The sequence below is a fragment of the Bombus flavifrons genome, chromosome 16 (genome assembly GCF_040668555.2).
Source record: "Bombus flavifrons isolate JBK064 chromosome 16, iyBomFlav1_principal, whole genome shotgun sequence".
In the NCBI taxonomy this organism is placed as follows: Eukaryota; Metazoa; Arthropoda; class Insecta; order Hymenoptera; family Apidae; genus Bombus; species Bombus flavifrons.
Genome location: NC_138457.1, coordinates 346,558 through 364,196, shown reverse-complemented (window position 1 = coordinate 364,196; position 17,639 = coordinate 346,558). Strand labels below are relative to the sequence as shown.

At 35.7% G+C, this 17,639-nt stretch overlaps 1 protein-coding gene and 1 pseudogene across 1 annotated transcript; both read right to left on the bottom strand.

Moving 5' to 3' along the window:
- Positions 1 to 559: 559 nt before the first annotated feature.
- On the bottom strand, positions 560 to 5,929 carry LOC138188346 (angiopoietin-2-like; annotated as a pseudogene).
- A 5,786-nt stretch (positions 5,930 to 11,715) lies between these two features.
- Positions 11,716 to 13,287, bottom strand: LOC138188147 (SURP and G-patch domain-containing protein 1-like). The gene is made up of 5 exons (XM_069129664.1): positions 13,026 to 13,287; positions 12,558 to 12,882; positions 12,355 to 12,439; positions 12,016 to 12,145; positions 11,716 to 11,915 (listed from the first exon to the last, which is right to left on the bottom strand). The coding sequence occupies exons 1-5, from the start codon at positions 13,278 to 13,280 to the stop codon at positions 11,889 to 11,891; spliced, it is 822 nt and encodes a 273-aa protein (XP_068985765.1). The 5' UTR covers positions 13,281 to 13,287; the 3' UTR covers positions 11,716 to 11,888.
- Between the last annotated feature and the right edge of the window lie 4,352 nt (positions 13,288 to 17,639).

Below are 17,639 nucleotides of genomic sequence, written 5' to 3'. Positions count from 1 at the left end.
TTGTCATTGTCATTGTCATTGTCATTGTCATTGTCATTGTCATTGTCATTGTCATTGTCATTGTCATTGTCATTGTCATTGTCATTGTCATTGTCATTGTCATTGTCATTGTCATTGTCATTGTCATTGTCATTGTCATTGTCATTGTCATTGTCATTGTCATTGTCATTGTCATTGTCATTGTCATTGTCATTGTCATTGTCATTGTCATTGTCATTGTTATTGTTATTGTTATTGTTATTGTTATTGTTATTGTTATTGTTATTGTTATTGTTATTGTTATTGTTATTGTTATTGTTATTGTTATTGTTATTGTTATTGTTATTGTTATTGTTATTGTTATTGTTATTGTTATTGTTATTGTTATTGTTATTGTTATTGTTATTGTTATTGTTATTGTTATTGTTATTGTTATTGTTATTGTTATTGTTATTGTTATTGTTATTGTTATTGTTATTGTTATTGTTATTGTTATTGTTATTGTTATTGTTATTGTTATTGTTATTGTTATTGTTATTGTTATTGTTATTGTTATTGTTATTGTTATTGTTATAATCGTCTATATCATTGCTGTTGTTGGTCCTTTTGGTTTAATCATCATCGTGGCACGTTTCAAAGTATAATCCCAACCTCTCCAACGGAACCATACGATGCCTTTTATTAAATAACAGAAAGGAAGAATTGTCTTTTGTCATTAAACGGATAATACGAAATATGAATGGCTGGTTGTACGTGACGACATTATTTTGTAAGCAATCATACCTTGTCGAGCGGTTAAATCCTGAGGATCATTCAAATAAAGACCGTTTAATCCTCGTCCGCACGATTTCCACCACCACCCGCCTTTTAGCATGGAAGCGCAGTTCAACGATGACCTATCGTTGTCCCTGTGTGAAATGAAATATCGTCTCGAACGAATAGTTGACTCTTATTACGATTAATCTATCCGATATTATCCGTTCTTCAATGCTTTTTGCTCTATGCTTTCACATAACCGAAATTGTCATTTCATGCATTCTAACAAATGAAGAAATAACGTGTTACCTGTTGTACGTGGAAAACGGATTATTGTTCGAACCGTACCATGGATCGTTTAATGAGTCACCGGCATTTCCGTCGTAACCGTCAATCTCCAATTTATAATATTCTCCTTCTGAATAGATTTTGAAGTGAGAGTACTGTGCGTACCTAAACGAAAGTACATAGATATATAATTTTTGTATGCGCACGGATATACGGATGTTCCGAAACGTTCTATATCTTAAATGTACAGAGAAAATCGTCTTTGAAATCCTCTCCGATCTATTCTACACAGACATTAAAACGTCCGAACTTCGCATCCAAAATCAGTTGCAATTGTAATTTTGATATTTCTTACCTTTTGTTACCTTCGAAATCTTCGAGTTCCACCCGAAGCATGTAATCTTCGTTGTTAGTTAACATGTATATGTTTTCGTTGCCAAGCCAAAACTCTCGAGCAGGATCACCAAAACCGTTTTTATAATCAGCCCAATCACGATTGAAATTTTCTCTTGGCTCGCCGAAATCGTCTCTTCTTTAAATAACCTAGGAAAAAGTGGAAATTCTTTTTCGAATTATGAGATAAAAGAAGTAGGAAGATTAAATATCTTTTACCAACGAACGCGGCTGTTTATTGTACGCACAGTTATTCTTTTTCTGTAACGACCTAAGAGTATAAGCTATCGATTCTACATTGATCCTACATTGATTCTACATTGCGAAATATACTTTTTTGGGAAAAAAAGCCCGTTCTATCACACTAGTTTTATCTCGATGCATGATGCACACGCGTATATACATATTATAGTATTTGGACGAATCTCTGTTTTACCGTCCAACCTCCTTCGGCGATATCCTGCTCGCAATAAACCTTGAGAAACCAATAGGTTGTTCCACGAATTTGAAGATAATAGACACCGCTATCTCTCATGCCAGCATTTAACAAATCAACACATGAATAGTCCTGTAACGTTAAACAATATGTACATGTATTATCGTGTTTGTAAGCATTGATAATATGGAATAACGCTTTCTTTTTCTTGCGTAGATTTTTCACTCTGTTACATATTACGTACATAGATTAGTAGTTTTCTCTCTTTCTACAATATTGTTATACATATTTAATGTTTCAATTATACAATCGTATTGTAAAAACTACTTTTCTCTTTCTTTCCTTTTATTTCTTCTAGAAATATGGTATAGATTTTCAAAATTCCCATAAAGGAAGGATTAATAAAAATAAAAAAGCCATATTCGAACGTTTCAAAGTTGATGGTTCTACGTGATGCACATGTGTACATTATAGTGACTTTGTGTGTTATTTACGGTTTGACGAGACGAGTAATTACGAACAACTTTAAAATGACCGTTTAAACGAAACATTCAGAATGTTAATCGATGTATTACGTAATAAATTTTTCAAATCTGAACATTTCTTTGTGTTATAGCACATACGATATGTACGTGAACGAAGGTGGGCATATGCGTAGGCATGTCGTGTATTCTATAAGTGATTTAACTATACTGTGTATGCACGATAAAATGCATATGTTTAAGATTCCTTCTTTCTCTCTCCAACCCCTTCACCCTTCCCCCTCCCTACACAATCACTCCTTTTCCGTAGTAATTGGGCCTCCCCTTGTCTACACATTCTTCACATAGAAATACAGCAGCGTTGTTGTTACGTTTACTCTCTCATCTTCTTCCGTTTCATCGCGTTCGTTCGCTTATTCGCTTACAGGGTCTTACAAGGTAACTAAACTATAGAAAAGAGAGAGGAAGAAAGAAAAAAGTATGTTTGCATAAAAGTCATGCGGTATATCGATTATTCCACTTTGGTCGGTTAAAAACCAAAGAAGAAATGAGAAAAATATAAAATACTATATAAAAACTGTTTCTAATTCGTTTGAACGGTGCCGATTACCAGTGACGTTAATTGGTACGGGTTGAGAATGTTTTTGTTGTTTATTACCTTAACATCTTTGTAATTAAGGAATGCATCGGTGGTAAAGGTGGAATTTGCTGTACTTGGTTTGTTTTTGACACTTGGAAATATAACAATGGAAATATAACGATTTTTAGACGATGATCGCTGCGAACTCGGTGATAATGGGGGGCCTATTGAAGGATTGGCTGTCGAGTTGGAGAAATTAGTGGAACCAGCTATATTGCTTGAATTAATGAAATTATTGATCGATACGGCGTTCGACGAGGTCGAGGAAGACATGGACATCGACACAGACGAAACAATGGTAGTCGGATTGACCGGTGAAACGGTTGTTTCAACTGCAATGTCATCAGAGAGTTCAACGTATCTGTGAATCGAAAGAAATTCGTTCTACATGAAACATAATAATTAATTACATAGCAATGTAATAATGGTGTTTCGTTAGTTGAACGTAGTATATTGTCGCTACACTTTCTACATATTTATTTATTTATTTATTTACTAATATTCTTTTACATCGTTCTTTCACGCATCATATACCTATGTATAATAATATATTGGAATATTTACTAACAACAGATGCAATCAATTCGAAATACGATTCTTTCACATTACACGAAACGAAAGATTTCTTTTCATCGAACGGAACAAAGCAAACAGATAAAGATAGAAATACGTATGTACATTGTCTGTTATTATTAGAGAGAAAAGATTATTTCTCGAAAAATGGAATGGAACTGACAACGTCGTAAATGCCTTTGGTTTCTATATTATTTCGTAACATGGTGTATGATAATAAAAGCAAGCGAATAAAGTATCAAAGAAGGAAAACTAACCTATTGGAGTCGTATTCGACAAGGCGATCGATCGTGGGATCTAGCAGCAATTCCGCAGGTATTGGACGCTGAGCAAGGCTAGCTACATCGTCCTCCTGCTTTCGAAGTCTATTCTCCACTCCTTCTAAATTTTCGATAATCTTATTCGTTTTCGATCTTAAATCCGCATGAATTTCACTGATCGCTCTTTCTTGTCTTTGCGTTTGTGTAAGTAATTCATCGGATTTTGGCAAGAGATCGTCCACGGAACTTTTCGTGCCAACCTGTCGAAAAAAGTATAATACCTATCTATATGGAATGCCGTCAAGTGGACATGTAAAATTGTGCATGCGGTCATACAACGTGATTAACACGGCAGGTAAACAGTGAAATTAACAATTTAGCCACATCTTCTCAGCTTACCACGACGTTCCAGACTTCATCCATTTTCTCCGATACAGTCAACAATTGGATATATTTGTTCGACGAGTCGATCGATTTTACTCTGCCTTGGTGGTGGCGGCTCGGTAGTTGTCGTTGTTGTTGTTGTAACGTTGAACGCCGGTCGACCGTTCGTACTTCCTCTCACTAATATCGCATCGTGCACGTCACTCATCATGTTGTAAATAGTTCCCAAACGATCGGAAACCAAGTTTACGTGAAACTGTAACTTTCTGTCCATATTGTTTGTCGCTTGCCTTAAATTTTCTATCCCGATCGTAATGTGATTTATTACTTCATTACTCATCGCTTTAGTGATTTCGATTACGCTCATACATTGACTGGCTTTTTTTCGCTGGCTTCGGCATTTATGTCGTCATTTTGTAACAAGTTATTATCCAATTGATGTTTCAAATCGATCAATTTATTATCTATATCCGATACCTTTTGATCAAGTGACAATAATTTTTCACCAAGAGTGAAATCGGATGATGATGTATTTTCTCGCTTCTGATGGATTGCTTGTAATTTCGGACCTGTTTTGCCAAATAAATGCCAATTTATACGATAAACTTGAACAGCGAATGGCAACCGTAGAAAGAAAAGAAGAAGAAGCATCAGTAAAAAGATAAAAGTATGGAAAAGAGACAAAGAGAACGAAAAAATGGGAGGGGGGAAATACAGGGAAAGCAGGCTTGTATACGTGTGTACATATGTAGGTATATACCTATACAATAGGTATATATAGGTAGGTACCTATAAACTACACGTAAATACAATTGTTAAGTAAACGATATAGATAAAAGAAAACCGGCTGTAAATGTAATACAATTCAAACGACAATTTGTAGTTGCGATCCATGTTTGTTCTAACCGAGTCGATCAGTCCAATATTTTTTTTTTTTTTTTTTCTTTTCTTCTTCTATAGATACGTCTGTTAACGAATTTCTGTTTTTACGTATTAGCATTTTATGTACATACATACATACGTACCGCTTCTGATTTCACTGTCGTTTTTATCATCGTTCCTTTTTGTCGAGTATGCAGATTCAGTTGAAGAAAATTCAATTTGATGAGAATTGAAAAGTTTTAGATCTAATGTTCGTAGCTTTGTAATAACTGCATCGGTTTTATCGATATTATCATTCACGCGTGAATCCAAAGCTTCCACTCTTCTCATCAAGTGTTCCACCGCTTTGTCCAAATTTTCAATGTGCTTTAATTTTGATTCCAAAGTCGAAACTATAACCTCGAAAACGTTAAAGAGGTATTGCTCTCTGAAAAAAAAGTACCGAAAAGTATTACGATCAAAGAATGAAATTCGTTTTAATTTCAATTAAGAAATTTTCATTTCACTGGAGTAATGCAAAAGTAAGAATGTTCATCCATTGATTCGTTACATCTTAACTATCTCAACAATTAATAGAAATTTCAAAATATGAACAAATTATCAAATTTGATTAATATTAGTTATTATAAAAAGCTACAAAATTAATTCATCTTCTTTAAATAAATTAAACGATATTGATAATCGATACATCATTGCTATAAATGAGGAAAATGTTGCTCTATCTTATATAAAATAGTATCGGATCTAAGATAAAGCTGAATCTGAAACAACTTGCACAGATGTATCCTTTCTCTCGTTACGATGTAAACTGTAATTTTACGCAATCCATAGGTAGGTCAACAGTCGTACTCTCCATGGTTATTACGGTCCTTTCGAATCTTACAAATCTGTAAACTTTATAGTGTAATGCCTAAATTTGTAGAATTTGTATGTAATTGTATGTAATGTAAAATATAACGGCATTGTTGTCATTACTTTTACCACATGTACACGACTACTGAACGATAATCAACATACTTAAATAATTAACATACATATACATTATTAAGAATTACAACATATTTTCGTAAATTTTATCATTTATTCTCTTTTCGTAACGCACACGCGATATTCGTATTCGTATTCGTATTCGTGTGTGTATTCTCTGGTTTACTCTGGCTTTATTCGTCGAATAAAAATGTAATTTATAATAATAATTATATATAAATATAGTATGTAACATGCAATGATTATAGAATGTAGAATTATAGTAAAATATATACAGAAAGAAAATGACTCGCAAATATTTGCTCACTCGCTTTTACTAAATATACAGATACGATAAATATACCTTGTAAGGAGAGTAGGAAAATATCCTAATTATTAATTATTCGAACGAGGAGATCTACGTTTACCAGTTTCAATGATTTTCAAATATATTATTGTCAGGATCATGATTTTGAACAACTTTTTCCTACGTATGTTTGGGGCCCTGCTCGGCTGTAGCTTTCGAGATATGTACATATTCGTAAAAATACCTTTGCTACCTTTTATCTTGGTATCGGTTAGGTTGCTGGCAGCTTTGTGTACCGGGCAAGATGATATTACCTATACGTATGTATGCGAGTTTATGGCTCTCGCATAGATAAAGCCAAACTTGTACTGTTTCGCGTTGCAGGATCGCTGGATATATGATTCCTCCACAGTGAAAGTGAACAACGAAAAACGGAGAGTATTTACACCAGTTCACTGGTGGATGAATACTCCGGATGAACGCTAACATATTCTTGGCGACTGAAATAGTGAATTGTTTAAATAATATATTAGAATCTGTTACTTTTTCGCTAATATTCTAAATCTTCTAAATATTTTCATGTAAATTACAGTTTACGTTGACGTTGTACACCTGTGCTTAAAATACGGATAAATCGAAATTTTGTTCCTTTTTTTCTTCAAATTGATGAACATCTACAATTATTATTAAAATTACACATTGCACATAAGAGCAATCGGCCGAGACCCTGTAGCCTTATAATTGAAACGCCCGCTCGTTGCAAGTTTGATAGTCCTACGTGCTATAATGAGATTATTCCTACGTAAAAATGAATTAAAAAAATTAATGACAAGTGATTAATAAGAATTATTAGTAAGGAATACTTTTTAAATCCTATTTAATTGATTTGATATGATGAGACGAAACCTTTCATGATCATAAGAATATATAATAGAATGAATAATAGAATATATAATAGAATATATAATAGAAAAGTTTGTGAAGTTAACTTATGTTTACTTTACCCTTTCCGATAATAAAAATACTTTATGATACTTATCAGCTTCTTTCGGGCAAAGTTATTTTATTTTTACAATATAAAAAGTTGAGTTATCTCTTTTAATTCTTTAGAATTACGATATTACAATCATTAATGCCAGATTCATCGAGGAGCGATAAAACAAAGTATCCTCAAAGGTCACATCCATCAAACCCAGTTGTTAGATAAACTTTATGTAAAATTTTTAATCGAGAGATCTTTACAAACACGACGATACTGCTGCTGCAGTGCGACATGCTCGACGTATCGTCGACTGATTGTTTGAAAAATGGTTCACAATTCGATCAACTGTATAGGCAGCTGAGGTTGGTATTGCTTAAATGCGATCGATGATCGACTATGTCTACTGTCGTAGTTACGATTGGCTGAATGAGAAACAAATATTTATACAAGTATGTATTTGGTGCTGACGAGATTTACTTCTGACTGATTTCTTCACATATACTTGAACGATTCTAACTGAAGAATGAAATTTAAAACGTAATTTTATTCTATTAATTTCTACTTCGTTCCAGCTATTGCCGATTCATCTACAAGTATAGTATGTACGTATGATTATACAAATTATAATAATAAACAGGTCTCGTGTTCCTAAGCCAAAAAAAATCGTTCTCTTTACTTTCCTTCTAATTATCAAATTGTCAGATTAATATCTTATACTTTATATGTAAATGAAGTTGTCTATTATAAAATTCTATCATCTCAAACGTATCGCGTAATTTTAATCGCTGATATTTCTGTTGTTTCAATTATTATGCCGACATCGTTATATAATGTTACCTTAAATAATAATAAGACCTTGTTCTTTCACGAATGCTCCTCTTAAATAAGTCTCAATAAGAATAATTGATACCATAAGCGTAATTATTATAGATATCGGTCCTTCGATTCATAGAAAACAGAAAATGTCGTTATTCTTTCAAATACAATTGTATCATATAAGGTCCATGACGTTGCAAAAAAAAAGAGAGAAAGAAAGGTTACAATATAAACATACATGATAGAACGCATGTTTTAATTTAATTTATTAAGCTATAACTGTATAATTGTTTTACTTGATCCACATTTTTAACCAGCTTATAACGAAAATGGGCATGAATATTATCGAAATTACTCTAGTGTAAAAGTACTCCGCAGCGAAACCAACGAACAAAAACTAACAACGACTATTGAAAGGTGGAAGCGGAATTACAACGAGCGCTTACAACGGACGACATTCCACAACTGATAACTTCCGTAAGATTGAAGAAGAAGAAGGAACAGAAGAAAAAGAAAGAGAGAACGGCAGAAATAAAGAACGGAACGAAGAAAAATACGCGATTTTAAAAATTCACGTACCCACGGCACTCCCGACGAAGATCACTTAATGTTCGGTTAGTTGTTCGCATGCAAGTTCTTCTTCTTCTTCTTTTTAAGCCGAACATCCATTCATTCTCAACGCTTATATATATGTACAAAGCAATAAGTAAATTCACCAACGATAATGTTTCTAAGTGAAGATATATACGCGAGAATGTAAATGTTCTTTTCGACTGGAACAAAACCAATTTGATCGAAGCACAAATCACGAAACACTCGGCAAAGAAAACACGACTATTACAAGTTGCAACAAACAGGAAAAGATCTTTCTTTCGCCATTACCAATTTTAAATTGTTTCATAACAATTCGTTATCATAACGAATGTTCAAGGTGATCACAGCGGAGTTTATCCCCATCCTCTTCGATATAACACTTTGATCACCGTATACGCACCAAGGATAAGATGAGATGATGAACTTAAGCGAATCCTATATTTTTCTCATTTTTCTCTTTGTAGCAAAATCATTACTTGTTCTGTTGGTTTCGCTCTACTTTTAATATTCGTTCGCCTTGATCGAAATATATACCACCGTTGTCATTACGAACATTGACATTCCCTTGATGAAGACACACACACACACACACACGGTAAATGAGTAATTAGTATAGTCTCTTAGAAACGACTTAAAAAAGAAAGACAAAAGACCGTATCAATTTGTTGTATTTATATGTGCGCAACTGTTCCACAGACAAAATCAGAACCATTATTTAATTCTTTTGAATCTCGATGATTACGCGCACTTCGCACTGAATGTTGTGTATGACACCTGTTCCGTTTTCTTCCAAGTTCGATGATCTATCCGTTCTTCTCTTCTTCCTAGATATATAAGTTCGATATAAATTGAAACATAGATAAACCCTATGTCATATACGATTGTGCATCACCCTTCCTTATTCTAATGTTTTTCACTTTATTGTTCGTACGTCTCCTGAAATAACGAGCAAAATATACAACAGTAATATGCAATTATGCGCACCGTATTTTAAATTCGATACAAACAATCAGACTGCCGACACCATAAAGCACCAACAAGTTCCCGATCGCCGCTAAATAGTAAGAGTTACTTTCACGTACATACGTGTCCGCTTTGAAAGAGTGCTTGTACCTCTCCCCACTGATCTACCGACCATTCTGTGGTCTTTTTCCGTCCTTTCCCTCTGTAAGGCTATGATCCGATCTGAAACGGTTCGATCCGTTTGAATTCGTACTGTTCCGTTTCGTTGCAACTTCTTCTTCCCCTTCCTTTGCGTTGCCCTTCTCTTTCTCACCCTACCTACCACTCTACCCCTTCTTGACTGATGTCGTTGCCAGCGTCACCAGGAGAAGTTCCTATCGCAGGAACAAGATGACGTCACTTATAAAACGAAGACATACATGTATGTGACCATACGCGAATACGACTGTCAGTCCCCATCATTGTCTTGCCCCTTCGCTTATTTGAGTGCATCTATAGTACGAGATATTCCGTCATTCTATGCTACTACTACATACACCATAAATACTGTTTTAATTCTTACTGCTGCCGTTCTGCATGCTTCCAAACTTTCAACAGTTCCAACAGCCATTTTACTTCTACTTTTGACTTTCTGACAATATCGATTACAGTTGATTGAAAAATAAGCAGGAATAAACCGAACATTACCTGCGTATGATATATTAATTTGTAAATACATATCTATATCGCATCGATATCTATCTAATATTTAATATATTTGCATCTAACGTATTGATAACTTTCATTTTCTTCGTAATGATTATAAATCATCTTTTTATAAATCATTATTTATCTTTTAATTAAAATGTGTCAGAGCGCAGTTGGAACGAGGATTAAAATTACATAACTTAAACGTAAAATGAAGATTAAGGAAATAACTATTATTAAGGTGAGCTAATTCAAAGGTGAAAATTGCTTTTAAATAAGATAAATGTCGTCAGTTATTTATAGCTGAGCTTCTACCTCGTATCTATACTCTTCGTGTGAAATTACAAACAAATCAAAACATTATTTTCCGAATCTAAGAGAACTTGTGTGAAATATTTCGAGAATGTCATGATCTTACATTCTAAGAGAACGTGTCAGACTTTTCACCTTGATCGAGACGTCGATACAATTGTTGATCAAGAAACGAGAACAGGCATACTCGGTATTACTGTGAAATGTGCATTCCATGATTATCAGGGCGCATCGATGTGAAATATGCATTAAAATTCCAACGACAACGACGAGAATGAAGAAATGGAAAAGATTAAATAACGAATCTAATCAAAATCGAAAAAAAGAATGCAATACAGTAATTCGGTAAATGCGATAAAGGAAAAAGTAACAAGATACGATCGGAAAGAAGATGTACAAGAAAATTAGTAAACCGACAGACTGGCAATGAGGTAGATCGTAGTATAAAAATGAAGAGAGGAAGAAAGCAGAGGGGAAAGGGAAGAGTACATTATAAATTCAAGTATACATAGGTATCGTCATATATGTATGTATGTAGATCGGTAAAATTGTTTCACTTATCGACACAAATTAACCGGAATGCTTTGTCACGGACTGAATACAGGATAGAGCTGATACCTGTCGCTGTTTTTACGTGTCCCATGTTTGGGGGACCATGTGACCTGTGAGGCGTGATATATTCCCTATGTTAGGGCAATGTATCAATCAGATCGATCAATGTAGAAGCGCTTAAGCACGCTTGTCCAATGTAATAGGAAATACTCTAATTTTTTTGAAGTTGGTATTCAGTTGGAATTTGTGAAACACGAAGTCCCATATAATTATGTTACGTCTACTCTGTACTTAATCGATGCTATTACAATCTAATACATATCGCACGGTGCATCAAATATGAAACCTACGTACAAATAATATATGTAACAAAACATTCACAGTTCATATTTCATTTAATAATTCTAATGAGCATTCATAATCGTACATACATACAATAAGAAAAACAGAGTAAACATCTATAGAAATAGAAACAAGATTGGGATTTCATTTATTATGTCACTATAACTGTAACTGTAATCTGTACGTTCAGTATAGTATGTCAAATATACAAAATAATGACAATTTATCTTCCAACTAAATGGAACATCACGATATATAATACCTCGAATACGATCTACTAATGTCACCTTCTTCTCAATAATAAGGTCTTCGAGGATTGTTCTAAAAATAAAAGGAAGAAAAATAAACATTTGATTAGTGGTTAAGTATATGAAACATAACTTTGGTATTGCGAAATTTTTTAGATGTTTGACAAAATTACCAAAGGATTAGGCCTAAATCTGTAGGCAAGCATCATTCTCTTTCTGTAGGCATCGAATTCATCGTCGTCCCTGGATACACCATCCGGTCTTTCGGAACCTAAACCAGCACTGTCGAATCTATTGGTTGCTCTATAGAAAAATGAGAAATGTCGGTACAACATCGAAGATATTGGTATTAATAAATGAAGTAGGAAATGGTCACAGATAGATCAAATAAAATGCTAAGGAAATTCAATAATACGGTAAACTTCTATCATAAAAATAATTCACATGTATTATATGTTTATATGTGAAATTAACGCGAATATAATAAGTACAATCAGTCAGGAACTACTTACTTATTAATAGGTTCGATGCGACCATTGCCTTCGCTACCTAATCCTTGTCCTTCGCTCCAACCAAGTTTTTGTAGCATGTGAAATCCTAAAGAATTGCAAACTTCGTTAATTTGGTTGTCAAACATAACTTACTGACAAAAAGATACATATATATTTTGATATATGTAAATACATGGACGCGCAAAGAAAGGCAGGCTGCGTACCGATGTTATCTTCTTTTAGTTTGTACTCCTTGTAATCGCTAAGGTCAGGTTCCTTCCCTTGATTAACTGCGTTATATTGTTCCATAAATTTTTTAAGTTCATCCGGTGGCAAGATATCACCAATATGATGCTTTCCTTCTGCTTGGGCCGCCAATTCTTCAGCCCACATTTGAATAGCCTCCATTTCGGCAGATTTGAGTTTGTGTTCCCAAGTACCACCTTCCGTCTCTTCGTCACTGTCGTATTCGTATTTGTGCTTACCCTGTGCTTCTAAACGTCTTACTTCTTCTCTTTTTCTTAATAAGTTTTGGTAGAGAAGATTTATCTGAATGAAGGTTAGAATAAACGGTGAGTGAGTTGGCAGAAATTACACATAGTTGAATTAACAAAGTACTAAGCTCGATCTTAATCTTAAATCTTAAATGAACGCTTGAAATAAAACAATTTTAAAATAAACAATCTTGTCACCTTGTAATGATCTTCGGCTTTTTTCCTTTGCTCTTCAGTGAGATCTAACGTCCCCAAAGTTTGTCGTGCATATTGTATCAAGGCTGGATCGTTCCTTGATATTTTAGTTAACATAGGGTTCTTTGTTTCCGTACGTTGCACTTTTGGTGATGGAATTATAACAGCCGGTTGTCCAATTTGTCCAGGAATCGCGATACCTGGCTGTGAAAAGCCACTACTACTTTGCTGTTTATTATGGCTGGTTAACGTGTTCATTTCTGCTACAGGCAATTATTTGTTAAACTTATTATTCGTTCGATTTATTTTCCACTAACTTTATTATTTGTTAAGCTTATTATTCACTAGACTTATTATTTGTTAATCTTTGTAGTAGACTTGTTTTCCCGTGATATCCATGTGAACCGTGTGCCAAGGTATGCTGGTCTTAGGTATAGGATGTAGTTCGGCTTGTGTTTTGCCTGAACTAGCCTTTGAAACTCGACAAGCATGACAGTTCTCAACGAATTTGCGAACGTATTTCGCCATTCCCTCGAACCAATAATACTCGTACAGTTTCTCGAGCGTTTTATCCCATCCTAAGTGCATAATTGACTGGTGCACATGGTTGATCACGGACCACCTAAAGCCTCTTGGGACAATGGGCAAGCAGAGAGTTCTGCCTCTCCTTTGTATCTTACGGTACAGGGTGCCGGATCGTAATTCGTACGTATTCGCGACGTCGTCCGCAAGCTCGTCGTTCCGCAACTTATCAACGATTTCGGTGATTTGGGGGTCGCGACGTTGCTCCGCCAAGAGCCAATCTTCGGAGATTTTGGCCAGATTTTGAACGGGAGATAGTTACGTTGCTATAGTTTAAGAATGGGTCTACAACGCGTAGACTATTTTCATTTTCTTCCCCTACGAGATCTGATGAGATAAAGAGATGAACAAGAAATTGCATATTATATTATTATTAACAGATGTAATACAATCATAGACAGAGAAAATGATTATGCACGCTTGCTCCCAGGTTATAATCGAATTTTCGCAGTATTGTTAGTTCGATGTCACCGTCCTAGAATTCTAATACATAATATTGGAATTCCAATATCGCACCGCATCAGGTTTGCCGCTTTATTCAGCTTTTATTCGTCACAATCCTTCGATTAACCTTTCTTTACTCCACTCAGCTCCAAGATAAGTGTTACTCTTTCTTTTATACTGATTCTATATCTTGAGGTTAACACGAACATGAAATAAGAGAAGGCGAGTAAATGGTATATACAAATGTGCTTGAATTACGAAGCTTTTCATTAACAATTAAAAAATTTGCCTTGAGATGTTTCAGCCACGTTATCCATATTAACAAATCCTTCCTGTATTTTGAACGTTAAGAGCGGCAATTTAATCGATTTAGCTTCCACTGACACAGCGTGGAATCACTTTCGACTAAAAGTACGACATCTGTCCTAAACACGCGAAAACCTATCTTGACGGGTGTGTCGCAGAAATTGTTCAGCAACGAAAAAAGATCAACCGCATTCCTCCAAATGGAACAACACCTTTCTGAATACAATAATTGATCTGTCTTGTAGACACTTATAAGAAATTATTAACGTATCTATGGGCTATTTAGAAAGTACAAATAGCTGACAGACGAAATACCTGAAGGCGTTCAAGAGCATGAAGAGTATAATGCGCTTCGGATTGCCGACATACCTCTAATTGCGGTGAATTGAATATTTCAGCCAAAATATGAACAACTGCATATACATTGGATTTGGACGGGACCGGAGTTGATATAGCGTAAACCGGCCGATGTACGCAGTATTTGGCAGCAAATATGCAGCATAACACACATCGAATTGTCGACATATCTGAAATAGAAGCGGAGATATGTTGATTTGAATATTTAAGACAGAATCTGTAAAGCAGTAACTACGCTAAATTTGACAGGGAATAGAGTCGATATAGCGTAAACCAGATGATGTGTGCTGTATTTAGTAGAAATTGTGGATTATAACGCGCATCGAATTATAGACATATCAGTAATAGTATCGGAAATACGTCCAAATGGATTTTGAAGCCTGCATATGCAGTACTGCAATAACATTGGATTTGACCTCGACCCGAGTTGACATAATGTAAACAGGAGCAGGACCGCTGTATTTGGCAACAAATGTGGATTATAATCCGCATCGAATTGTCGACATACCACCAATAGCAGCGGAGATACGCTTAATTGAATACTAAAGCCTAAATGTGGAAAACTGAAAATACAAAGGATTTGGCAGTGACCGGGGTTGATATAGCAAAAACCGACTGATGCGCGCTGTATATGGCAGGAAATGTGTAGTAATACGCTCATCAAATTGTCGATATATCAGCAATTAAACCGAGATACATTCAAATGAATATTCAAGCCTGAATACGCCGAACTGTAATATCACTGTTATTTGACATCGAACAGAGTTGACATAGCGTAAACAGGAGCACGTGCGCTACATTTGGCAGTAAATGAGGAGTACAACTCTCATCGAATTGTCCACATACCACCAATAGCAGCGGAGATACGTTGAATTGAATACTTAATCCTTAATATGCAGAACTGCAATGACAGTGAGTTGGCGATAGACCAGAATTGACATAGCAAAAACCTGCTGATGCGCGCTGTATTTGGCAGCAAATGAGGAGTATAACGCGCATTGGTTCGTCGACATACCACCAAGAACAGCGGAGATACGTTTAGTTGGAATACTTAAGCCTAAATATGCAAAACTGCAATTGCAAACGATTTCGCAGGAACCTGGGTTGACATAGTAAAAACCGTGTGATACGAGCTGTATTTAGCAGCAAATATGGAGTAGAACGCGCATAGAATTATCGACATATCTCCAATATAAACGGAGATACGTTCAAATGAATGCTTACTGCTAAATATGCTACACTGTAATCACTATGGATTTCAGAGCACACAGAGTTGACATTGCACAAACCGGTTGATGTGCGCTGTATTTGGCAGCAAATTTGGAGTAGACCGCTCACCGAATTGTCCACATATCTCCTATGGAAACGGGGAAGCGTTCAATTCAATATTTAAGGCAGAATCAGCAAAATTGCAATTGCGCTGGATTTGACAAAGCACAGATTTGACATAGCGCAAACTAGCTCAAGGGCGCTGTATTTGGCACCAAATGTGGAGTATAACGCGCATCAAATTGTCGACATATCACCAATAGCAGCTGAGAGGCGTTCAATTGGATACTTAAGCCAAAATATGCCAAACTGCAAATACAATGGTTTTTTACAGGACACAGAGCTGACATTGCGCAAACCGGTTGGTGTGCGCTGTATTTGGCAGCGAGTTAGGAGTATATCGCGCATCCAATTTTTGACATACCACAAATGGCCGCGGAGGTACGTTTAATTGAATATTGAAACCTGGATATGCAGTACTGCATTAACATTGGATTTGACCTCGACCCGAGTTGACAAAATGTATACAGGTGCAAGTGCGCTGTATTTCGCCGCAAATGTGGATTATAACGCGCATCGAATTGTGGACATATCTCCAATGGAAACGGACATACGTTTAACTGAACACTAAATACAGAATATGCTAATCAGCAATTACGCTTGATTTGACAGAGAACAGAGTTGACACAGCGCAAACCGGTTGAAAGGCGTGGTATTTTGCAGCGAATGAGGAGTATATCGCGCATGAAATTGTCGACATACCACCAATAGCAGCGGAGATGCGTTTAATTGAATATTGAATGCTGAATATGCATACTGCAATAACATTGGATTTAACCTCGACTCGAGTTGATATAATGTAAACAGCACATAATGCATATAATGTAAAACGCGCATCGAATTGCCGACATATCTCCAATGAAACGTTCAATTGAGTATTTAAGACAGAATCTGCAAAATTGCAATTACAATGAATATGGGAGGGACGTAAGTTGAAATAGCGCTAACTGGCTGATGCGCGCTGTATTTGGCAGCGAATGCGGAGTATTCAGGCCATTCACCGCGGGCAGACGGACACCAGATATCCGCTCATCCTTACTGCGTACCCTCAATAGTCTTAAGGACCCGTCATAAATCCGAGTAATTTGCTAGCTAAGGTCCTTCAGACCGAACAAATATCTTTTTTTTATTACTTTTTAACGACTATTGTCTACTACGGCTTGACAAGGGAAAGCTAGTTTTTCTCACGTACGGTGCTTCCTACTAGCAACTTTCTATCGAGGGCGGCTAAGATCTTCCTAATCCACCAACCTTCGTTTGGCCAATCAGAAGCAATGTATACTGCCCTCACTTTCCTGTCCAAAATGTCATGATCAAATCCGATGGTCTCGCGCCCTAGACACACCCATCGCTAGCTTTCCTCCTACACAGCATCGTCACCCAACTTTACTTGTCCTACACCGCAGGGAAAGTCAACCACTTGTCCTACACCGCTGGGAAAATCAACTACTTCTTCTACACCGTTAGAAAAGTCAACTACTGCTTCTACACCGTTAGAAGGGTCAACTTTCAACGTCGAAGTCTAACATCTAAATCTAACGCTATGTAAATTAACATACTAAATTCAACTATAACAGCCTTGTTCTATTGTACATCTAT